Here is a 23,543-nt window from a genome sequence, read left to right as displayed (position 1 = left end):
AATTGTGGAAAAAAACAACGGTTAGTTTGAATAAAAAAATCAAACAGAGATATACTGTGGCATGCTTTTACTGTGGAGTTTGTATTTCTTTATTAATTTTGATCTAAAGGCGGTCGGAACGTAAAAGAATAAGACACACATCTTAGAGAAAAACCTTAAAATAAGAAAAGCAAGTTATTCCATCGCCCGAGCAGCAACACATGCAAACTAAATGTTTTAATTTAATGTTTTCGAACCATCATGAACGGTTCCCACTGTGCGCCCGCTGTCAATTGTGCGTCGTTGACAGGCCGCTTGTTTGTGTGTAAACAGAGCAACCGATGCTGTGATACCGAACAATCGCAGTTCACTGGAAATCGGCAAATACTGTTGAGGCGCAGCAGGCCCAAAAGGCACGCACTTTCGAAGGTGTGAAATGGAAGCACGCCTAGCTCGTCGGTAAGTTAAGCAGGCAGGCTAAAAAAAGGGCGAAACAGCGACAAACAGCTAACACGGGCTGGTTTTTTTTTATTATTCTTTCCAATGCTTCATTTCAGTTGCTAGCTTGCCCCAAACCCACTGACACGTCCCGTGTTCGATTTCAAGAAGAAAGGAAAAGAAAAAAACAAGCACAGAAAGGCAGAATGCCGCCCAAGAATAAAAAGTGCTCCATTTGCGGCACGAACAGCACCGCCCGCTGGATCATACTGAGCCGGAAGACGCTCTGTGACGGGTGCTACGACGTGCAGTGCAATCCGCCGCTGGAACCGCGGCAGGAGGACGGGCCCGACGAGCCGGTGGCCGGACCGAGCGGGCTGGGCCGGAAGAGCGAAACGATCCTCGCGACCGGCCCGGTCGAGAGCAATCCGGCCGACGATGGGATCTTTCTGAAGCCAACGTTCATCCCGCCGCGCCCGGCCAAGATTGCCCGGCACAACAGCGCAACCCTCGACAGCGCCACCACAAACAGCTCCGGCAGCAGCACTACTACCACCAGTACCACCGCCACCAGTGCCACCCACAGCAGCTCGCGTGCATCGACGCCTTCGAAGGCGGTCAGTCGCAATAAGGCGCGCAAGTCGTTCCCGTCGAAACCGAAGCTGACGGACGAAACGACGCGCCCCAAATCGGTGCCGAAAGTGTTTCACAATGTACGTGTTTCCTTTCCCGCTTGCCCTTCGGCTCAACGTATCTTGCTAATGTGTGTGTGTGTTTTTCCCCCCCTCACCTGCGCAGGATTTCTGGTACGAGGTGGGCGACATTGTTTCGCTGGTCGACACGAAGGACAACACGTACTACGCCCAGATACGGGCGCTCGTGGTCGACGTGTTCAACGAGAAGAATGCGATCCTGACCTGGCTGGTGCCGACGACGGCCAGCCCGCCCTCGAACGAGGGCTTCGATCCGGCCACCTACCACATCGGGCCGGACGAGGACAAGATGCGCAACCTGAGCGAGATGCAGTTCGTGATGCACGCGCCGAGCGGCTACTACCTCAACCGGTGCGATCCGTACCCGCGCAAGTACGTGACCGGGCCGGTCGAGCGGGACGGCCGGTCGACCGAGGCGCCGCTGTACGATTGGGCCAACATCTGCCAGCTGCACCTGGGCGAACGGCCGGCCGGCAAGTAGCGAGCGGTGCGCGGTAAGGTATTTTTGGGGGGTGCGGGTCGTGGTAAACGGTGGGGGGAAATGGTAACTGTTTTCGTGCCGTCCTGGTCTAACCAAAATGTGACGAAGCAAGCGGGGGGTTGAGGGTGGGGTGAACTAGAAGGTCGAAGTAGTGTGAAGTAACGTAACATTTAGGAGAACTTTGCTGATCGTTACGGTTTCCAATCGGCGCATCGGTGAGAGGAATTATTTGCTTCGATTATCGAAGCCACACTTGACGAACAGCTTTTTTTCTATTTACTAACAATTTGAATTCATTTTGAGGGTTTGTTACATCTGTATCGATTCTGTTTAGCATTGCGAAACAATCAAAAACCAATTGTGTCGGTTGCAGTAACACACAGACACAGGCCCGATGAGCAGATAGTAAAGCTGAGCTGTAACGGCATTTTTATAGGATTGTGTTTGGTTTTGTAGCGCCACAAGTCGCAGCGGACAGCGTTTGACAGCTCACATCGTTAGGGGAGCGATGACGTTTATACCTCGTGTGCGGTTTACATTGAACTGCAGCTGCGGGATTTTCCATTGTGCATCTGCACCGCACCGCCAGTAGGGAAGTATTATTTAAGAACGTTTCGTCAAAACGTTGATAGCGTGTAGGCAAACGCCGCGGCTGTTGAACTATACTATTAAGGTACGAAAATCGAACGATCCTGTTGCTTAGTAAGGAGAAATAACGTATATATAATTCGTCGCTCACACTCTAGCGGATAGGAAAATAGGTACGAATTAATTAGGAACTATGGAGCAACGGAGCTAAAATCCAACCAAGCGTCAGGGTATAGAACTCGAACAGGATTTTTTTCTTTTACCGATCATAATTAACTTTTGTTAAATTTATTACGCCCATCGTGACAGAGTTATTGTTCAAGCTGTAACGCAGGAAACATTTCACGAAGCGTTATGAAATATTTCAATATTTCGAATTATGTCGACTGTTGGGAGAAAAGGTGAAAATGAATGCGCGCGCCTTTGTGGAATCATATTTTGTTGTGTCAGTGTTTTGTTTTGTCGCAAAAAAAAAATGTAAGAAACGGTTTTTCTTTCTCTGTGAAGTATAAAAGAATTGAGAGAAAAGCATTACAAGCCCTATTATGAGTCTCTATACGTTTACATATATTCTTCCTCGCATGGGGGTTTGTTTGTTGTTTTGTTTTGTGTGTGTTAAGAACGGGCTTTAGGTATGTGCGAGAGGGAATTTACAATTTGTTGAGCGCCAAAGCCTCCGAAGCCTTCGCCACGTGCTCCACCACGTGCTGCGGGGGAGCATCGGTTGACTTCTAGAGGAGTAGCGTTTGGTTTTTATTGTTTGCCATTGTTTGTAAAAAAAAACCAATAACAATTGGCATTCGATTCGGTTGAATTCATTAGAGCTAGAGAAGTACGAAATAGCGGTTTTTGGTGTGCACGTGTGTGAGAGAGTTCTTTCTTTGGTTACGATTAATGTCTAAACGAGAGAGAGAGAGAGAGCAGGATGTGTACGAATGGCACTGGGATGGGTTGTTTGCCCTAATCACTTCTGCTCCAGATGCTTATGTTAAAAAATTTCCTTTTTTTGGAAAGTGGGTGTGTGTGTGTGTGTGAGTGCGCTGCTCCAGGTGCTAAGGTAAGGAGTGGTCGTAGGGATAACGCTACTAAAATGTTGATTGTTCCTTGTGGGTGTGTGTGTGGATGTGATTTTTAAACCATTTGCACAGACACATGCACACACCCACACACACTTTGCTTTAAAGAGAAAGAGAGACAGTGAGCGAGGCGCTTCGTTTTTTGTTTATTTGTTTTTTTTTTTTTGGTAAATCGTTACTTTTGACTAGAACAATGAGTAGATCAAACGAAAAGCTCCCGCGCACCAGCTGCGTGTACCACCAGAATGGGAAGGTGCTGCTGCTTTGTTGTTTTTTGGTATTATAAATTGTATTAAGTATATGAAACTTTTGCTGCTACGGTCCCTGTCGGGGGATTCGCGATAATTCAAACATACACTTCAAATTGCACACACACACGCACACGTACGCACATACACACAGCACACACACACACACAAAGGGCACAACACGTTCAAGTAACGGGCGTAATTATACGTATGGCACAAACTAATAACGAGTAATCGCTCTAACCTCTCCTGCATTGCTGCCGCATTGCTAAACCTGTGGAGCGAACGGAAACGGGGAATGTTAGACTCTAGGATCGATCGGAGCAGGTGTCTGTCTGAGGGGGTTATGTGTATGCATCTCGTCTCCGAGACGCTTCGTCTCTCCCAGCACTCACTAAGCCGGCGGAGGTTCGTCGCCTTGCGCGTTGGTGGAGACTGCCTTAGCGACGACAGTCGCCGGTAGCATGGCAACGATCTGCTGCACCGTACCGTCGATCGGTACGGACTGGTGGCCCATGGCAAAGACTGGCTCGAGCAGGGGAGCAAGCAGTATTGTGGAAGGCTGCTGCTGCTGCTGGTGCTGCTCCTGCTCCTCCTGCAGTGCGGCACGTCGTCAGGTCATGATGTTGTTGCCGAAGTAGTTGAGATTGAAGTCGTCGAACAGGATGTCGTCGTCCTGGCCGCTCGCCGACGGGATGTTAATGCCGAGCTCGGCTGGATCGAGTGCGACCGAGCGCAGCCCACACTCCTGGACGATCTCCTCCTTCGGCACCGGGTTCAGGTAGTCAGCAATGTTGTACTCCGCTACGTTGGTTAGGGGGAATTACAGAGAGGATAGCGTTAGTGGGGGTAAATCTGTGTTTTTGAAGTCTTCAAAGATTCATGAATCGGGAGATAGTTCAATGCCTGAATGTTGGGCTACTCAGACTTGCTAGAAATCTTGATGACATCAGAAGTTCATATATTGCATGTGTGACACGATTCAAAGTTCAGATAGGACAAACAATGCTATGTATCTCCTGATATCCATGGATCTCGCATGTCTGATATTTTCAAATATCCAAGAACATTAGGAACATTGAAGAAGTCCGCATTCTCGAACCTCAATATTGATTCTTCAAGAATCTTCTGAATCTATCGTCTACTATTCGGTTAGAAGCTCAAGATCTATTCTTCAAAGTTTTTCGAGTTTCATTGATGCACAGATCATCAAGGTAGAATGCAACTCAAAAAATTCAGATACATAGTACATAGGAGGCATATCAACCCAGAGAGCCAAGAGTAACCTACCAGAATCGAGCATCTCGTACGTTTGGATCGTTTGCGTGGGGCGTTCGATCTGTATCTCGGCACTGCGCCGTATTCCATTGAATGCGTCCTCGTCCGGATGCTTCAGCTCCTGCTCCGTCCTGGCCGTCACCTTAAATTGCGCGCCGGTGATGAGGTCCGCGTACAGCGTCTGCGCCTCATGGTACGTCGTCGTTATCTGCTGCTGCTGCTGCTGCGGATGATGATGATGGTGATGATGGTGATGATGCTGCTGATGTTGCTGCTGTTGCTGATGTTGGGCCGGCTGTTGCAGCGTGTGAGACAGATGCTGTCGATGCGGTTCCTGTGCAGCGGCGTTGATCGTTTCCAGACACTGGTGGACGGGAGAATGTTGGTCAATATTGCCGTTCGATATTGATTGCTTACGACGGAACAGTTACCTGACTTACCGGCGAACCGGTGGTGGCCGGCGATTTCGGCACGTACTGTGCGAGGCTGGCCGTTGCAGCGGCGACCTCCGCATCTGTCATCGTGTCACTCGTGCCGACTTCCCGCAGGCGTGCGTTCGCCTCCATCTTGAAGAACCACTCGAAGCGTTGCTTTTTCTGCCGGCAATAGGGAGAGACAGAGAAAGACATGGTTAATTGGTGACGAGTGGAATGCGGCTGCGTGCCAAGCACACTTACATGCTCCCAGGCGAGAAAGTTGTCCTCCGAGTTTCGGCTCGAGATTGTCCAGAGGTGGCCGGAACCGTGCGACGATTTGCGACCCTTGCGGAAGTGCGGATTGATCGAGAGGTTGTGGCGGACCGAGTTTTTCCAGCGGTCGTCGTGCGATTTGTAGTACGGGAAGTGATCCCTGAAACGGCCCGGTGCAACACAGGTCCAGCGGGCGGAAAGGATACGAAAGGGATGAGAAGGGGACCACCGTCATGAGACAAAAGCAGGGGGGGGGGGGGTGCCGCAATGATACTATAAAACGGGGGCATTTCAGTGACCGGAAGCAGTCACCCTCGCCCCCGGGACATTACACGCTCTGATCAGCTGTCAACTGTCGTCGTCCGTCGGAGAATGTGATGGAGGTCCCTCCGAGGAGTTCCTGGCATAAGTGTGTGTCCTCCAGAGCAACACAGACACACACACATGGTTGTAAATTAAAATTCCAACCAGGGAGACAGCCGGTGAACCGTGACGGACGGTTGAAGGTGTGGCCCTTTACCCGAGGTGAGCTCGATTACACGGTTCAATGGGTTTTCATCGAAAGTGATACAGGCGGTCGTTTCTCAACTTAGCGAGCAGAGTTTAATTACCTGCTTGCACTTACACACACACATACAGAAACCCCCTGTGCAACCTGCACCTGCACACACACACACGGGAGAGAGAGAATAAAAAAAACCGGTAGCCCCCACGGGTACGCGGGGGCATATTTTCGGGATTGACACGGGCCACACTTGGTTCACTGCAGGACAGGACAGGGTTGCAGAAGCGCACAGTGAATTAATCACTGAGAAAGAAGGTGTTGCGTGCAACTGTCACTGACGAGCTGTGGGAGTGTGCATGTGAGAATGGGCAATGAAGCGAAAAAGGATACATCCGGGCGAGAGGGGAGTTTGCAGCAAGAATTGATTGCCCGCTAGCGCTGTAATGCCCGTGGTGGCGTTGGAATTAGATTCTAACAAGATGCACAGATCCCAGGTTTTGAGTTGAGGTACGGTGCTTTCGTAGAATTTGGATAATCCCTCTCTACAAGATGTCCCGACACACACACACAAACTGTCGCATGTTTGGTTTTGTTGAGAAATTCGGGACATAAAGCTAGATCTTTGAGTAGCTACTGTAGCATGCGCATTCTTCCGTTTTTGCAGAACAACAATCCATGGAAGAAATCTCTTTTCCCGTGCAGACAAGAGAGAACCTTTTCATAGGACACAAGGGCACCAAAGGCACATAGGCACTAGCACCCACATGTGCACCTTGATTTTAACCAGATAAAACTCTGTTTTACCTCAAGGAATACTGGTTGGTTCACCCGCTTAAGCATTACTTCAACCCGTGGAAGAAGCCCCATAGAATGCTAGAGATGTACTGTAGAGCTAGAGATGTATCGAGGATTTTTTTGTTTTGTAAACATCATCTCCACTCACAGAACTTATCAGTTAATTTAATAGAAGTTGGCCTACTTTTAAGACTCTCTGTGGTGTTGAGTAGTTTGTGAAGTCTTTGTTATGATAGATCGGGACATAACGAACTCTGAAAGTGTAAAACCAAACCGGTGCCGAAGAAACCGGTGAGAATCCTGGAAATGCATGATGGAAGTATTCCGTTTTTAAATCTCAGTACCCAAGTATTGTTCATACACCAACATACAATACAGACAGGCTATAGACTCCTTTAAATATCTGAGAACACTCGCTGTTGTGTTTGTCTCCACTCCCCAAAATTCCCAAAGATATCGTAGTTGATACAAGATTCTGGAGCAGGACGTACTTCCATTCAATCTCCAAAGAACGTACGAAACCATTTCTTCTAAAAGAAATGCACTGGATTAGAGCTGCGTAGAATTTCTTTGAATTATGCTTTTACGAGCTAGAACCCAGTGTCTTGAGGTAAAACCTAACCGAAAGCATCGAACCACCACCATTACGACTGCGGGACCGATGCGCCACCAATACTACCATCGCCAGCGAAAAACTTTACTTTCCCACTACTTTCTTCGCCTTGTTCGCATTTCGCGTGCGGAGTTGTGATGTGATTGTTTCGATGTTGCGTCGTTCTGTCCCAAACTTTGGAGCAGAGCACCGATGGGAGGGGTATTAGGCAAGGGGCGTGCTATCAGTTTGAACTTTCTTACGCCGAGCGTTTGTCGTTTCGCCAACTCGCCGTCGCTCTCCTCCCTTCTTCTAGGTGTGTGTGTGTGTGTTCTTCGATAAGGCGATTGGCATCCTTTTCGGCAACCTTGCCCGGGCTCCCCCGGCCCGTTTTGACATTTGCACTCAGCCAGGCAGTTGTTGCTTTGTTTTACTTCTTTTTGCTTGCTCCTTCGCAGCACAGTCTTTCGGATCTTGGGGCCTTTTCGTCGGGGTAGGAGCCGTTGCTGCACGGTGTTCTATTATTGGAGGTTATTTGGAGGCGCTTTGTTTTTTTGTTCTTGCTCCAGACACGGACATCAACGGTAATGGACACGTGCGTCCCCCGCTGTTTCCCCGCTCTTCGACGTCCCCAGCTCCGGTGTCCGCTGTGTGCAAAATCTCAACCCCAAACCCATCCCTCTCCAAGAACCTTCTTGCAGCAAAAAGCGTCGTTCACGGGAATGGAGAGGAGCAGTGACAAAAGAAGCAACACCAAAAAAAAAAACGGACCCTTTAGGTCTTTCGTGCCCCCTCCACCACCACCACCAGTCGTCGGTGCTGTCCATCTGACCGGGCCAGGCTGGCGGCGAACTTCGGCAAAAAGCGGAGCGACAATTTTGCTCCAAATTTTAGGGACCTGCCCCGAGCGCCATTTTGCTGCCAAAATCGATTGCAATCGATTTTTTGGTTTTTCTTTTTGGACCAGCCAGAACCAGAATCTCGGTTGGACGCGACCCGAGCAGTGCTGTGGAGGAGCTGTCACCACCATTAACCCCCTGCGCCCCCTCGCTACTAATTACGATATCGCGTTGTCGTTCGCTGTTGTGTGCCGTACTCCGTTGGTCCGACTGGGAGGTTGAGGTGCCGCCCAGCAAGCGCTCGGCAGAGTCGGTAGCATCGATTTTTTGCTCGGGACATTGCAGGCTTCCATTGAGCTCCGATCCCCAAGAAAGTCCCAAGAGATCCTAATACGAAGATAAGCGAGATGTTGGGTTTACAATGTACGATGACTCAAATCCTGAAGAACTTCAATGTGCTCCAACAATGTCTTCACAATACGCCCCATGTCTTGTGCGGTTTCTGTGTGTGTGTGTGTATGTTGGCCGACATTTTGTGTCTAGCATTATTCTCCCTTTCAAAAATGCTGCCCAGAACCTCCCGCTCACTGTCTATTCCGGTCCATAAATCTTCCCTTCTGGCCCGGCACTACCGCGGTAGTTCCTCGCGCTCGCGCACCCCGGCGTGTCATAAATATCCGAATAAATCAAAGCGCATTACAAAGGGAAAACGCTGCACCACCACACGTTACATGGCCGTGGCAGGTTGAGCTTTCCCACATGAAACCACACACACACACACACACACACACTGTAATGAGGTCTTTAGGCAGGAAGGAGCCAGCGGTTCGTCGGAGGGGTGCAAAAGCGAAAATGAAAAATGGAATGACAGCGTTATAAATCAGGCACGCGGATTGACGTTGATGGCTTTCACGTTTTCCTGCGTCAGGTGGGAAGACGCATGCGGAAGAACCGGGTAGGGGCATTACAGCGCAAAATGTTGGGGGGATGGGTGGCAGCTTTTTGATGCAGCAGAGAGCGGTGGTGTGCAGTCCACAACGGTTTTAAGAATCTTTTCCAAAAAAAAATTGAAAGAAAGAGGCGCAGGACAGGATAATCTTGCCCGCAAGGTACCCGGGATGGAACGAGAAGGAACCGGGGGGGGGGGGGGGGGGCTATTATGCAGAGCAGAGCAGAGACAGGACCCCTTCGGCCAGGAACAAAGCCCTTCTGCAGCAATAAGCGCATACTGCAAGGCTGCAGTTTAGTGTACGGAACGCCGCGACCAAGAAATTCGGAAGCCAATCAAACCCTGAAACCGACATCGAATGTGTGTGTGTGTGTGTGTGTGTGTGTGTGTGTGTGTGTGTGTGTGTGTGTGTGTGTGTGTGTGTGTGTGTGTGTGTGTGTGTGTGTGTGTGTGTGTGTGTGTGTGTGTGTGTGTGTGTGTGTGTGTGTGTGTGTGTGTGTGTGTGTGTGTGTGTGTGTGTGTGTGTGTGTGTGTGTGTGTGTGTGTGTGTGTGTGTGTGTGCGTGTGCGTGTGTGTGTGTGTGTGTGTGTGTAAGCAGCAGCTGCCAGTGGGTTTTGGGTGAATAATGTGCACCGCGCCCCAATCCCCCTTGTGTTTTGCTTCGCCTTCCTTCGTTGTTGTATATCTGCCACACGCATTCGAATCAGGCGAAGGTCCGTGAACGAACAGGTGACATGCGAGATCGGGACGCGGAGAGTCCACTTGCCATCGTTGGCACCCCGGAGGGTTGGGGAGTAGCGATATTATTTTTTCTTCTTCGACAGCGAACACACCGACAGCAAGGAAGGGCCACTCCTAGATTTTACCCTGCCTGGGCTGCACAGGTTGTTCCACGCATGCAGGAGGACCCCACCGGGGACAGGTCCTGCTCGAAGCAGGGAAGATATAAGAGACTCTAGCTCGGGCTCAATCAGGCGGAACGGACCATTGCTTCTGGCGCGGGGTGTCGTGTGCAAAGTAGCGATAAAATGGAAATTGACCCGGTCGAGGGCTACCTGCCTCCCTGCCTACCCGTGTGTGTGTGTGTGCGCGCGCGCCCGCTCGCGCTTACGTTTCGCTCGCCCACCTGCTGCCCTATTGCCCGGCTGCGGTTGTCACTCCGACATCCCCCTGGGATTCTAGACCAACAGAAGAGGGTCTGTTTTTTTTTTGGGTAGTTGGACTCAGCAAATGACAGTTTTTGTTGTTGTTATTGCTGCTTTGCTTGTGACGATAAGTAATGCGATTCCGAGCGACCGGGGATCGATTCGTTCGATTTATGGTCGATCGAACCTGGTACAGGATTTTGGTGTCGCTCGACTGGAATCGTTCTATTCGGTTCCATAATATTTTGCCAGAAACATCCACTAGTTAAGGCGCAGTAGCGTAGTAGTAGTGGATTGAAATTAAAGAAAAAGCTAACCATCGAGTAGGTCTGAGAATGTGCGAGTGGGTGAAAGAGCTCTGGCTAATATCTGAGTGAATTTAAGCAATCCTGAGTTGTGTAACTCTTTCGAGATTAAAAGCTCAATGAGACCTACTGAGTCCTAAATTAACTCTTATGAGGATTAAATCGTATTAAATTGTATTTTGTGACTCAAACTTCCATCGCTCGCGGTAGTTCTTTTGATACCTCTTTTGCTCTGAGTCAGAGTCCTAGCAGCATTTAGCGCTCATTTGAACTTATTTGTCTCCTGTCTGAAGCGGAAGATACACGCAAATGAGACGATCAATGCGTCACACACATCTGTAAATCTAGATGCGACGTGCACTACCACCACATTGTTGTCGCATCGACGCAACGAAAAAAAAAATGGCAACCGACAGCCGTCGTTCGCTCTTGGGTAGTAGCGTGCTGCCGTCGTCAAAACTGTCATAATATGATAGCGCGTTTTATGCATTCAGTGTGTGCCTTTCGTGGTGGTGGTGGTGGTGATAATAAAACAGGCAAGACACGAACCCTGATTGTCCAGCAGGGATGAGTCGATGTGTTGCTTTGTGAGATGCCACTCTAATGGCGGATGCAAAGGACATTTCTTAAATTTAGTACATTCAGCTGAGAAGCTCTTTTTCATCTGTCTCTCTCTCTCTCTTTCCTTGACACTCCATTACGCATCGTAGTACAGCCGCACAACATATCATTAACGGGCAATTGTTTTTTTTCCATTTTATCTACATAAAAATGTGTGACCACAGTAGCAGCACAAGCAAGCAATCCTGCCAGTACCAACAAAAGCGATAGAAGAAGCCAACCAGAAAAAGAAAAAAAACGTAGAAAGGAAAAGTAAAAAAGAAAAATGGGGTGCGCAATGTACATTGTCACACAGAACCCACAAAAACAGTAAGAAGGGATGGTGGTGGTAGTGGTGGGTAAGAAGAAAATGAAAAATTGCGTTCTCGCGTGTGTCTGTGTGCGTTGTATGAAATGGGGGAAAACAAGGGGGCGAACAAAATGGATTTTTACCGACGAGGGGTCGGCACACACGGCGGCCTGCCTCTTACATCGCGCTTTTCCCCCTTTCAGAAAAGGAGCTACACACACACACGCTCCTTGGGTCGACACAGTAGAAGGGCGGCGTATGGCGTTACACCCAATTCCCTGCTTGTCGTGCTTCGATTGCGAGTTTATGTTCCGCTGGAAGGACGTTGCACAGACCTGCGCACAACGCGCTGCGTCCACTGTGGAAGAAGGATGCCCCCCCCTTGGTTTGTGTGGGGGGAGGCGATGGAGAGGGCGCCAGCAAGCTGAAAGAAACCGCAACTGGAAGGACAACAACAGGACAGCGAACAGGTCGCCGCTGACCAATCAGAGAGCCACTGACCACTGGGGAATACTGATAGTCCTCGTACACCGGTGCGTGTGTGGGTGAGAGTGTGTCCACAATGGTGGAAAAATAACAACAACAAACCACACACAGAGAAGGTCATTGGATAAAGGGCGTTTACTTCGTCGCGGGCTGGGTAATGCTGCTTGCGCTTGTTTTTGTTTGCATTTGCGATGGAGCGCTCACCGATGCCGCCATTTTTAAACCGTGCCCTGATAAGCAGTATAGCAATCATTAGAGTTGTCGTAGAATCGAAATGTTGGGTTTGGAGATGCCGTTTCGAAGATGCAAAAACATATTAAGTTTGGAGTTTAATGCATTTAGTAATGCAATGAGTTGCAGTTTAATGCATGAGCATTTAATTAACACAATTTCCAAGCCTAAATAGACTCTTTTAAGGTAAGAATTTAAAAATAAATCCACCTTCTATCGCTCCGAGACGTCGAATCCAAACAAATTTGGGTAAGATTGCTTCTAAAGAATTTCATGCGACCCCTCAATAATTGTCTAAACCTAAACCGCATTCCAGATAAGATGTTAACACCATTTCATCATTATTCGTTTAATTCTTATCATTCCATTGCTTCACATTGTGGAAAGAATGATATTAAAGATACCTCACCTTCCCTCCAAGCAATCCGATTCACTTTGCACGCCACCTCTAATGTTGAGTGAATCTGATTCAGATTCATGAATCGGAATGAATCGTTGAAATTATTAGATTTATCTGAATCCCGGTTGAACAGATTTACAAAACTCGAAAGATTCAAGATTCTTCTTCAAGACCTACATGTGGTCATGCCAGCGTGATGCAGGCTTTCGAGACTTCTTGGCAAGTACCACTCAGCCGGATAGTCTGTCCTTGCTGCGGGAAGGCAAAATCGCGCAAATTCAATATTTTGAAAGTCACACATCTCGGAAGACTCATGAATCTTTGGATAATAATGACTCTTTATGGACATATGAATCCTTGGAGATTCAAGAATTTTTGATGATTCATGAATCTTTATAAACTCAATAATTTTTTGATATTCGATACGGATCAACTATCGCTGAAGCTTCATGCGAATGAATCCCAACGAAGGATTCATGAAATACAACATGAACGTGCCCTTGTTTGCGCTGCGGTGGCGTGTGTTTGGCCTGGTGACCATTAAGACACCCGCCCAAGCAAACAGTGGCCGGGTCGGGTGAGGTTTGTAAACAACTTCCCATGCCAGCGCCGACCAACGATACTTACGAGATCCACTGGTAGATGGCTGCCACCGTCAGGTCGCCCTGCTCCTCCAGCGCGTACTCTATCAGCTCGGTGTAGGTGAAGGGTGGCTTCTTCGGTCTGTGTAAATTCAGAGGACATCACAGCATTAGCGACCCGTCCAGTGTGGAACATATGTTGCACCGAAAATACTTACGACTTTCCGTTGCTGCTCTCGATCGTCACATTCTCGCCGACGTTCAGATCGCCCTCCTCAATCGCAACCGTGCCAGAATCGGGACCCAGGCCGCCGCCGCCACCGCCCGCTCCAGCACTACCACCGGTGGCACCGGTGGCACCACTGCCAGGGAGGGCTCCGCCGTCCTGGTTCGTCCCACCCGGTCCCGACCCGAACGCTCCCTTCGAGCGCTGCTTCCGGTTGGAGCGGGGCGACAGGTTCGGGATGTCATCGAGCTTGAAGTTGAGCAGCCATGACAGATTCTTGCAGTCTTCTGGTGTGTCGGGGGTTTGTGATGCTGCCAAAGTGGAGGAATGAGAGAGAGAGAGAGAGGGGGGAACTATTGATGAAAGCTGGCAATCAACTACAAGTACAGCTAGCGGTGGCAGGCAGGTGATGATGGGGTCTCCATGACCGGGTAGTGTTTGTGTTCAATTTCATCGCCATCCATCCACATCAATCGCGTTAAATGGTAGGCAATTTTATGCACCGGTGCGTTTCGATGAAGGACTTGCCGGAGCGTGAAACCGTTGGGTCGTTTGATCGGTTTTTTACAAATACAAACACACTCACACACGTGCGCGTGCAGCGGAAGGACACGCGACGATCACGCATCATTACTGCTGCCCGGGTGTTTGGTTCAATATTGGTAGCAATTTCAATTTCCGGCAGAGAGAGCTCTCTCTCTCTCTCTCTATATATATGTGAGTATTACTCCCTACGCTAGGAGCTTGGAGGTATCCGAGTTCCGAGGGGTTACCAAAAATTAGAATCTGGAGTAACATTTTATTTACGGAAAGTTTTGTTAGAATTCCCAAAATTCTTCAAAATACTTGGAATAAGGCTTTGGAGCTTCAAGGCACTACCATCAAACTGGAATGGCTTGTTGCATAATGTGAACAATGTTTTTGGACTCTTCAATGCTCCCCAATTCAGTTAGAAATGGAACTTCGAGCTTCAAAGGAATTACTAACAACAAGAACACATTCTTATTTTAGAGTCAGAATGTTCCCCAAACTGCTTGGAATTAGGCTTGGGGTATTTAAAAAACCAATGGTATTTTTGGAACTCCAAAGTTTCTCTAAAAGATTTTAAATCGATCACTGATGATCCAATTATTGACCAACAACTACATACAACTTATTTCACAATGTTACATTTGAGTACTCAATGTTCTCCAAATCGATTCCGAAATAAGACATTGGAGCTCCAAAGAAATTACCAATAACTTGACCTTTCCGAGACAATTCTTTGAGAGCTTGTTGGAATCTCCCAATATTCTCCAAACATCTCGGAATTAGAGAATTGGAGCTCCAACGAAGCAATTTCTCCCCGTGGATTAATAGTCCAGTGTCCTTACCTAATCGCTCGGGCGTCTTCATGCCGTTCGTGAGCGTCAGCCCGGCAGTGGCGGGTGTCGTCGAGTCCGCACGCCGCGGGCTCCCCCCGTCCGTGGACCTTGGGCCGGGCTCGCCGGCACTCGGCCAGCTCTGATTGTTGATGCCATTGTTGTACGGGCTGGTGTTGCCACCGCTGCCTCCAGCAGCACCACCACCACCACCGCCGCCGCCAAACTGCTGATTCACTGATTCTTGATTGTTGCGATGGGTGTGCACGTGGGTGTCGGCGGAGGATGTGGGCGTCGCGGGAGCTGATGGCGGTGGCGGTGGCGGCGGAGGAGGAGGAGGTGGAGGCGGAGGGAGAGTGGGTGGCGGTCGGGGAGAGGACGGCGAGGATGTCGATTGTTGCTGAGGTTGATGGTGTGTATGCAACGCCTGGTAGGGCTGGTGATGATGGTGCTGCTGCTGCTGCTGCTGCTGATGATGATGGTGTGAGGTAAGATGCGCATGTTGCTGATGATGGTGATGCTGCTGCTGTTGTTGTTGTTGTTGATGGGTGGTTTGTTGATGTTGGGGCGGTAGCTGCTGATGGTGCTGATGCTCGGTGCTGACGATGGAGTAGCGATGGTGGTGCACGTTCGTCGGCACGGTCGCGGCCACACCGGCCACCTTCCGGTCGAGATCGAGCAGCTCGGCCGTGCTGGTCCAGGTGGAGGAGCTGATGTCGGTCAGCACGATGCCCCCGTTCGTGTGGTGCACCACGTCGCTGCCGACCGGGGCCAGCACGGTCGAGGTCAGGTGGTGCTCGCTGATCGGGATGACCTCCGTCGCTTCCGTCTCGATCGTGCCCGGCACGTCGTAGATGTACGTCGCCAGCTGGTGATGGTGATGATGGTGATGATTCTGCTGCTGCTCCTGATGATGGTGGTGTTGGTGGTGTTGGTGGTGGTGGTGGTGATGTGGATCGCCTCCCGCATCGCCGAGCGGGTTCGCCGAGCTGTTGTTGTTCGTGTCGTTCGGTCCAATCACGTAGAACTGCCCGATGCCCGACACGCCCTGGAACGCTTGCCCGAACGCGGGGAACTCGTGCAGCTCGACGCCAATGCCACCGCCCTGCTCCACATCCTTGCGCTGCTTCGTCCCGAGCGGGCCGGTTCCGTCGGCCAGGGTGGAGGAGTACGGTGCCGCCACCGTCACCGACACCGGGTAGTGGTCTTCCAGCTCGGTGATGGGCAGCTTGCGCTTGAGCGCACTACGCCCCGTCGGACTGCCGAGATTCGCCTCCAGCGTGATCGTATCGATTGGCGTGACGACACTGTAATGTTGCTGGTGCTGCTGTAGCTGCTGCTGCTGCTGCTGGTCGGTGTGACTGCTCAGTGTGGTCAGCAGGGAAGGTATCGTAACGGACGAACCACCGCAGCTCGGCGTCACGTACAGCGAACGCTGCATCACGCTGCCGAGGATGTTTTAAAAATGGACACAGAAAAGGCACACACACACACTTTAGTTCACTCCACTAGGACAAAATTCACAACAACACCGTTGGACGCTCTTCTGGAGCAGAGATACCATTACCACTGCGCGCTGGGAATTTCGGGAGGGGAGCCAACAAAACAAAGCGAAAATCACAAAAAATCGAATATTGGCTCACGCTGGCTCTGACATCGATTCCAAGATGGCGTCCAAGTGTCAGGATTTGATTGGATCGAGATTTGCAGTCCTTCCGGGCGTTCCAGGTAATTCGCGTCCTCTTCGCGGTTAGGTTCCTTCAGAAGCACTCCAAAGTCCGAACTAAGGACACAATTGCAACTTGCGACGCAATTCGGGGTTGCGACACACCCACACACACACACACAGCACTACTGCTGCTGCTCCAACATGATTATGAGATCAGTTTTCTTACACAACACACATACACACACTCACACACACACAGACACACACACACACACTGTGTATTTGGGGGCTCTTCTGAGTTAGGTCCTAGTGCACCTGCGACGACCCTGTCCACCGACGTCCAGCAATCAGCGGCTCCAAAGGCTGCCCCCCATGCCCCAAGACAGTCCCGAGAACTTCGTCCACTTCCTTCCCTCCCTTTTCCTCACCCCCGTGCCAGATAGGTAGGACGAGGTAGGAGTCGTCGTGTAGGCTCGCAGGCGCTCGCTCGCCTCTGCGACACTTTTTCGTCCGTTGTACCGTTAACGGTGCGCTCTGTACCATCCGCTACCTTCGTGCGGTCGACAAACACTGCCGGAAACGCAAGCGCATGCCGCTCGGTGAAGCTGTGGGCAAACACAAGGGACCCCATAGGACCCGTCCGTCGGTCGGCCGTCCTTGTCGTTCGGCCGCTGGCGCTGCTGGTTCCTTCGCTGTCGGGGCGCCTTCGCTGCCGTCTCGCTTGCACGCGGGTTCGGACCGCGGACATTTTATGCTGTTTTTGTTTTATTTTTTTTTGTGTTGCTTCCTCTTTGACGTCCTGATTGCCCTCCCAACCCTCCCCACCGGTTCCGGTGGTCTGAGTTATATCAGCTCTCGTCCCCCCTCGATACTCCACCGAAGGATGTACTGGGCATGGGCAAACGGTACGATACGCCACCCGAGCGTGGGCGAGAGCGAGCCAGATTGAGACTCCTGTGCTGTCCATCCCCCCTTCATCTCCTCCCCCCCCCACCTCTCCCTCCGTCGATGAGGGATCCTTCGCGCAGTGCGCACCCTTCGTGCACCGTTCGGCCGGATGTCGATGTCCTCCGGGTGCATGGGTTTGTCCGTTGCCGGTGAACCGTGACGAGCGGTGCCGCGCGAGGGACGCACTGTCGCACTCGCCGTATCGATAATCGGTTGCGCATGAAAGAAGACGACGGTGGGGGCCATGCGAGGGGGAAAGGGTAGGACCTGTTCCGTATGCAAAAAAAAAACAATCCAGCGGTGAAATTTATTTCGGGAAGGAAAAACGAACACGCGGTGCGTTTGAGTTTTTCCCTTTTGCTTGCCGCTTGCTGTCCTACAACACCGTGCTCGAGCAATGCTGTCCGCTGTACTACACTGCGTGCCAAACGGAGCGCCTCACCTAAAGTGTCCACTTTCGTGGTGAATCGGTGAAAACAATAAATTTAAACAAAAAACAACCTACTAATGCTTTGGTTTGGCAGTGTCAACAATAAACGAATCTACAAATGAAATAGATATATTGCTAATTAGTGTTCCATAAAGTAAGCCTCACCTGTTGTAATAGTACTTGCGGGGAGTGCAGTCGGTTCTCGAGTTACACAGTTCTTTTAAATTTTGAATTTTGGAGCTATGGGAGTTTATAGTTTTTACAATTCCTGGAGCAAATTGTTCTGATTGTTTATGCAAAATGTGAAAGATGTGTTTTTTTTTTTACATTTTGAAATCGTATTAAAGCAATGATTTGTTGTCAAAAACCACATAAGGGGAAGTTTGGGTAGTTTCGACTAGGGGGGTTAAATCTTTTCCTTTGCAGCTTTAGTATTTATTGGTCCTTTTGGGCACTGAGCATAAACCTGAGACTTAAGTTAATGTGGCACATTTCCAACTAAATTGAAGCTGCCGTGTTAATAATATATTGTTGTATATAAACTATTGAGTACTTCAGTGTCAAGGTACGTAGTTTTTATATTATACTAGGTAGTGGACAATGTCACCAAAACATGTGTGGCCAGTGGGGGTAAAATCAATACCTCACTAGATACCTTCGATGCCTCTTTGTAGTATTGAAGCATTACATTTCTAACGTAATTTGAAAGTGCCGATATTTTTATACTCAATTTAAAAAATACCCTAGAAGCTAAACGACTCGTGATGTCAACAAAACAAGCAGTTAGTAAGTTTTGAAATCCGAGAGCAACACTTATTGGATACGCCTCATTCTTTATTTTTTATAAAATATTATCAACATCAAATCTGGAACCGCAATGTCTCGTAAAGTAGTAAATAATGGGCCAAAATGGTTATTAGTAAGTATTTCCGAAGTTTATTAATCAGTTTCTTCTTTTCTTCTTTGGCATTACAGCCGTGATCGGTCAAGGTCTGGGCTGTGTACTTGGTTTTCAGTGACTGTGCTTGGTTTTCAGTGACTGTATTGATTACCATAGCAGGAGTGCAGCAGAATGCAACGTGAAAGTATTGCAACCTGGAGAGAATCTGAAGGTTTTGAAACTACACCCACTTCCCTTAAAATAGTCTGCAAAGTCTCGAGACACACGTGCGGTTCATGAACACTGGATGTGACGGATACTTAGGCGTAGGGATTGGATAGAGTTTATCTCCCGCCTGAAGCACTAGTCAGAATTAAGTCCCCAGACATTCATTCTGGTTTGTTTTGCTGTTTGTTCAGAATTTGTACTTTTATTGATACTACTCCAAATATTTTTAAGATTATCTCGTCCTTGTCGATCCTATGCAGGGAAAAGGGCGGGACATCATCATCATCATCATCATCATCAAAAGAAAGGGTCACAGTCGAGTTATAGCTGATGTGTGTAACCTGTATTAGTGACTATGAGTTGCCATTTAAACTTCGAACTAATTGCACAATGTTTAAGTATACTCAAATAAAACTAGATGAGTGCTTTAGTTTTGAAACGTATTGTAGGAGCTGTTCTGAATTGTATTGAAGCAGGAAGTAGAAAAAAATGAGCCTAGAGCGATAGAAATCTTGTTTGAATGTTTTGGAGACACAAATTCTGTCCCAGTGCTTCCTCCAGGGAGGGAGCCTACACCTGTGGGGAGGGAAAAATAGTTCTACGGGCACCGGAATGCTGCACGCTCTTATCAGTAACTTCCCATCGGTACGCCAAATGAACAAGTGACGCGAACGAACAGGACAGGACAAGGACTTTCGAATAGCTCAAATTGTTTTCCGCACAGCAAACGGCAAAGAAACGGCCACAACGCACGCAACCCCGGGGTCGGCGAAGATCGGGACCGCATCCTAACCGAGCCATGTACGTGAAAACCTCTTTATTGATATTGGGTATTTCCTGGTTTTTTTGTTGTATATTTTTTTGTCTTTTGCAAATAGAGAGCAGAGTCGTACTTTACTTCCACTATTGCGCCTGCCAGTGGTCAAGCTCTTGCAACTTCGCGTACAGATACCGGCCCGGGCTGTTGGTGCTCTGGAGCTGGCGGGCACCGTACAGCCGGTAGTCGTCGGCTAGCTCGCCCAGCTCGACACCGCACTGGAGCAGCCGGGCAAGCAGGTTGAGGCTGCGGGCGGTCGGCCGCTCCTGGTCAAAGTTGCCCAGGAAGGCGACGCCGATCGATTTGTCGTTGTAGCCGCGCAGATGCGCCCCCATCCGGTGCCAGCCGATGCCCTCGTACACATTCTGTCCGCTGATTAGGAAGCTGAAGATAGAGAGAGGGAGAAGGAGATGAGGATTCCACATAAACATTAGTGCTTAAACGTAAGCTCACTTGTAGCCGATGTCACTCCACCGGTTGTCGGTCTGGTGGTAGGTCTGTATGTTTGCCACCATCTCCTTGCAGGTGGCCACTGTCGCGCACCGCTCCCCGGTCGTATGGTGCACGATCACGTTCGCGACCGGTTTCAGCTGGTAGGTGACGTTCTTCGACTTGGCTGCACCCCAGGCCGCCCGCTTCACGATGGCCGGGCAGGCGGATTCCTGGGTTGGCTCGTCCTGGGCCCGTGCGACTAGAATCAGCAACAAATCTGGTTATTACTTCCATAAGAGACGACGGGAGTTTTCGAAGAAGGTTTTACCTACCATTGACCGGGGCCAGCAGCTGCCATAGCACAAGCAGATACGGTAAGATGCCTCCAAACAGCATCGTTGTTTTGATTTGTGCTCAGAGCGACTCTCAGAATGACGTTTGTTTATCTGTTTGTGTTTGTTTGTGACTTATAGTAGTTTCCAGGCAGGTTGTTGCAGCTCACATTTCACAAGGCCACCTGTGCAGAACAGAGTTGACGCTTCCAGGGTCGAGGCTGTCACAAACACTACATCACATCATCTGTGCGCGGCGATCGGTGGCGAATGTTTTATTACTGCCTCTTGGCATCCAAATCCGTTCACGACTGTAGTGTTGATGACCGCTCCGTAACTCACACTATGAGAACGATCGTACCTTCAAGCGCAAAGCCACTGTTTTAATTGTTCTACCGTCTGTGACCGTCAAACTGTTCCGGCTAAGCCTCCACCTGCACGTCAGACTGGTTTAAACCCGTGAGCCAGGCGACGTTCTTATCAGCTGTCAGACCGCACGCTTACTAAGCTGCCTAATCGCATTGGAGGTATTTTTCAAGCGCACCAACACAGAGAGATTCGGTCCACGGACGGGTAGAACACACGCGCGGGCTCTTCACTGCGTGGAGCAAGGCACACTGCATCGACCGGGACCGGAATTTCTCTACCACGGTCGCATGCTGTCTGCGTTTGTGTAGGTGCGAAATGGAACCTGTAACGCATCTTCACTCTTCGCTCTGCGCTGTGGTACGCTCGTTCTTATGGTCACCCCACTACCAATCGCGTGTGTAAAGCAACGGGCAAAGGCAAACGAAGCGAACACGTTATGCGGGGAGTCCCACCATGCGCTGGGATTTTTCTGATTCCGCTTTTACCAGCACTTCCTAGGGGTTTCATTTTTTATCGTAGCTGGTGGACGAGGTACACCAGGTTTGTGAGGCGTTTCCATGCGGCACCTACACCGCACTGCGCATGTGCCGTAAAAAAGGAATTTAACAGTGAAGCGTCGCTTTTTGGGGTGGCTTTCAGCATTCAATTGGATAACCTCCCGCTTGGAGCGGGGGGCCATTACATTTAAGACCCTCTGATGATGATGATAATCTCTTACCCCAATGCGGGTTTATATTACAAGAAAAGTGTTTTTGATAAATTATTCTGAAGCTTGGAGTAAAATATTTAATTCCATCAACTTGTGGTAGGGTCTTCTGAGTGTTATCTAATATCGAGTACTCTCCTCCAAGATGACCTACCTAGCTTCTTCATGGAAAAACGGGTCTTAGTCCATCGAATACAATCCTATCATCCTTTACATTCCATCCAATCCCTATCATCCTTTACATAGCTCGCCAAGAACTAAAAAATGGATCTCTGGCGCATCACATTATCAAGGCGTAATTGCAAAAAAAAAAAAACATATAGCCAGTTCGAAGACATTACCTTCCAAAGCAGGAGAACCTAATCTAACTAGAATTAGCCACCTAAAACCATGAAAGAGTGAATCTCGATAATCTTTAGATCTTAAGTTCATCATATTCCTTTGTTTTGGAAGACTAATTGCACCTTATTGTGCATTCGTAACATTTAAAACGGCAGTTTTGGCACCAGAGTTAATTTGTACGTTTTTGTTAAGAAACTATAGGCTACTACGAGTTGACCAAACTAGACGTGCATATTTCGATAATGGGGGCGGTCCTGTGGAACAGTCGTCAACTCGAACGACTCAATAACATGCCCGTCATGGATTCAAGCCCAGAATGGACCATCCCCCCGTAGCAAGGATTGACTTCCGGCTACATGATAATGAATTAAGTCTCGAAAGCCTGTATAGGCCGGCATGTCGGCGTAGGACGTTACGCCAAATAGAAGATATCGATAATGAACCTATAACTGCGATGGCTATTAGATTTAATGCACACTATGACTCTTTTGACTAGAATTCCTAAAATTAACCTGTATGTCTTGCTGTGATACTCTTTGTTATTTTTTGTGCTGATGTTATAATGTACCGTGATGCTTTATGTTATTTATTGCTACCCTAGACAACTAATAAGATAGTTTATAAGATCAGTGATAAGGCCGCAATGATGGCCAATCACTTAACAAATCCAAATAAACAAAAAATAAAACAAAAATCCCAATTTTGCAGGAATTGTATGTCTGATTGGACCACTTCGTTTGTTCGTTGAACATGACATGTCCAGACATAACTTAACCTGTGAACCAGAACAATAAAAATGAATTCAGGAAACAAACATCAACACGATACACGATGCAAAAGTACATTATTTGACTCATTATGATTGAATTTAAACATTAGCGAAGGTTTTTTAATGTGATTTTTATCAATTCGCAGGTTTAGTGAAAGTGATCGCCACATATTCTTCCCACGAGGCGCGCGCAATAATGCGAGATCTAGAAGTTTTTCCAACACCAGTTCGGTTGCATAACCCCCGGCAAAAGGGGGGGGGGGGGAGTTTCGATATCAAAAATAAGCAAAACAACAACACGAATTAAAAGAGGGAGTTTTGAGGGAGCGACCGGGTTCGCACGCTCCCGATTAGCATACGCGAGCATGCAAACGGTTTACGGAGCGGCGTCGGATTGTTTGCTCCCCCCGGTGGAGGTTAAAAGCGTGACTTAACGCATCATAAAACCTTGCAAGGGGTGTGAGTGTGTGTCGGTAGAGCATGTGTCTTCAGATCTGATCTTCTCTTCGACACTCGCAAACGGGCTGGTACGGGGGCATCAAGTCACGCCACAAGAGTCGTGCCCGCGATCCAGGAAGATGGGTCGAGTTTGGTACATCGCCCCTCTTAGGTGTGAAGCAATGCAATGGTTTCGATTAACAACTCTTTATCTTTATCTCTCTCTTTCTCTCTCTCTCTCTCTCTCTCTCTCTCTCTCTCTGTTTCTCATTCTCTGACAATCAGTACGGGATGCTGTGGCACTGGGTCACTGGCTCGTTGTACTTTCGCCGAGATTTGCATTGTTTTCGGCCGGGTGCCGTTGAGAG

At 49.0% G+C, this 23,543-nt stretch overlaps 3 protein-coding genes across 5 annotated transcripts; 1 reads left to right on the top strand and 2 right to left on the bottom strand.

Annotated features, from left to right (window-relative positions):
- The first annotated feature begins 295 nt into the window (after window positions 1-295).
- On the top strand, window positions 296-2,635 carry LOC120906560 (GATA zinc finger domain-containing protein 1-like). The gene is made up of 3 exons (XM_040318321.1): window positions 296-438; window positions 537-1,130; window positions 1,216-2,635. Exons 2-3 carry the CDS (start codon window positions 624-626, stop codon window positions 1,609-1,611), a joined length of 903 nt encoding a protein of 300 aa, XP_040174255.1. The 5' UTR covers window positions 296-438; window positions 537-623; the 3' UTR covers window positions 1,612-2,635.
- A 119-nt stretch (window positions 2,636-2,754) lies between these two features.
- LOC120906558 (probable serine/threonine-protein kinase MARK-A) lies at window positions 2,755-17,054 on the bottom strand. 3 transcript variants are annotated; one of them, XM_040318319.1, is made up of 8 exons: window positions 16,913-17,054; window positions 14,828-16,391; window positions 13,447-13,765; window positions 13,275-13,370; window positions 5,479-5,650; window positions 5,233-5,397; window positions 4,814-5,165; window positions 2,755-4,327 (listed from the first exon to the last, which is right to left on the bottom strand). In XM_040318319.1, the coding sequence occupies exons 2-8, from the start codon at window positions 16,254-16,256 to the stop codon at window positions 4,137-4,139; spliced, it is 2,724 nt and encodes a 907-aa protein (XP_040174253.1). In that variant the 5' UTR covers window positions 16,257-16,391; window positions 16,913-17,054; the 3' UTR covers window positions 2,755-4,136. The 3 variants fall into 3 exon arrangements, with proteins under 3 accessions (XP_040174253.1, XP_040174252.1, XP_040174254.1); XM_040318318.1 differs by having other exon boundaries at window positions 14,828-17,054; XM_040318320.1 differs by having other exon boundaries at window positions 5,242-5,397; window positions 14,828-17,054.
- Window positions 17,055-19,660: 2,606 nt separating this feature from the next.
- On the bottom strand, window positions 19,661-21,179 carry LOC120906634 (peptidoglycan-recognition protein 2-like). Its single transcript, XM_040318449.1, has 3 exons — window positions 20,552-21,179; window positions 20,241-20,478; window positions 19,661-20,171 (listed from the first exon to the last, which is right to left on the bottom strand). Exons 1-3 carry the CDS (start codon window positions 20,613-20,615, stop codon window positions 19,874-19,876), a joined length of 600 nt encoding a protein of 199 aa, XP_040174383.1. The 5' UTR covers window positions 20,616-21,179; the 3' UTR covers window positions 19,661-19,873.
- Window positions 21,180-23,543: the final 2,364 nt, after the last annotated feature.

Source organism: Anopheles arabiensis, chromosome X (assembly GCF_016920715.1).
Source record: "Anopheles arabiensis isolate DONGOLA chromosome X, AaraD3, whole genome shotgun sequence".
In the NCBI taxonomy this organism is placed as follows: domain Eukaryota; kingdom Metazoa; phylum Arthropoda; class Insecta; order Diptera; family Culicidae; genus Anopheles; species Anopheles arabiensis.
This window is presented reverse-complemented; position numbering and strand designations above follow the sequence as displayed.

What these genes read in the sequence shown, in the direction of transcription:
- LOC120906560 (XM_040318321.1), top strand. Translation starts at nt 624, where the DNA reads ATGCCGCCCAAGAATAAAAAGTGCTCCATTTGCGGCACGAACAGCACC. An exon ending in TGCCGAAAGTGTTTCACAAT is followed by an intron (nt 1,131 to 1,215) that starts GTACGTGTTTCC and finishes TCACCTGCGCAG; the next exon opens with GATTTCTGGTACGAGGTGGG.
- LOC120906558 (XM_040318318.1), bottom strand. Translation starts at nt 16,256, where the DNA reads ATGCAGCGTTCGCTGTACGTGACGCCGAGCTGCGGTGGTTCGTCCGTT. An exon ending in GAGAGCAGCAACGGAAAGTC is followed by an intron (nt 13,371 to 13,446) that starts GTAAGTATTTTC and finishes GAATTTACACAG; the next exon opens with ACCGAAGAAGCCACCCTTCA. An exon ending in ACTTTCTCGCCTGGGAGCAT is followed by an intron (nt 5,398 to 5,478) that starts GTAAGTGTGCTT and finishes TATTGCCGGCAG; the next exon opens with AAAAAGCAACGCTTCGAGTG.
- LOC120906634 (XM_040318449.1), bottom strand. Translation starts at nt 20,615, where the DNA reads ATGCTGTTTGGAGGCATCTTACCGTATCTGCTTGTGCTATGGCAGCTG. An exon ending in GCTGCTGGCCCCGGTCAATG is followed by an intron (nt 20,479 to 20,551) that starts GTAGGTAAAACC and finishes TGCTGATTCTAG; the next exon opens with TCGCACGGGCCCAGGACGAG. An exon ending in TGGAGTGACATCGGCTACAA is followed by an intron (nt 20,172 to 20,240) that starts GTGAGCTTACGT and finishes CTCTATCTTCAG; the next exon opens with CTTCCTAATCAGCGGACAGA.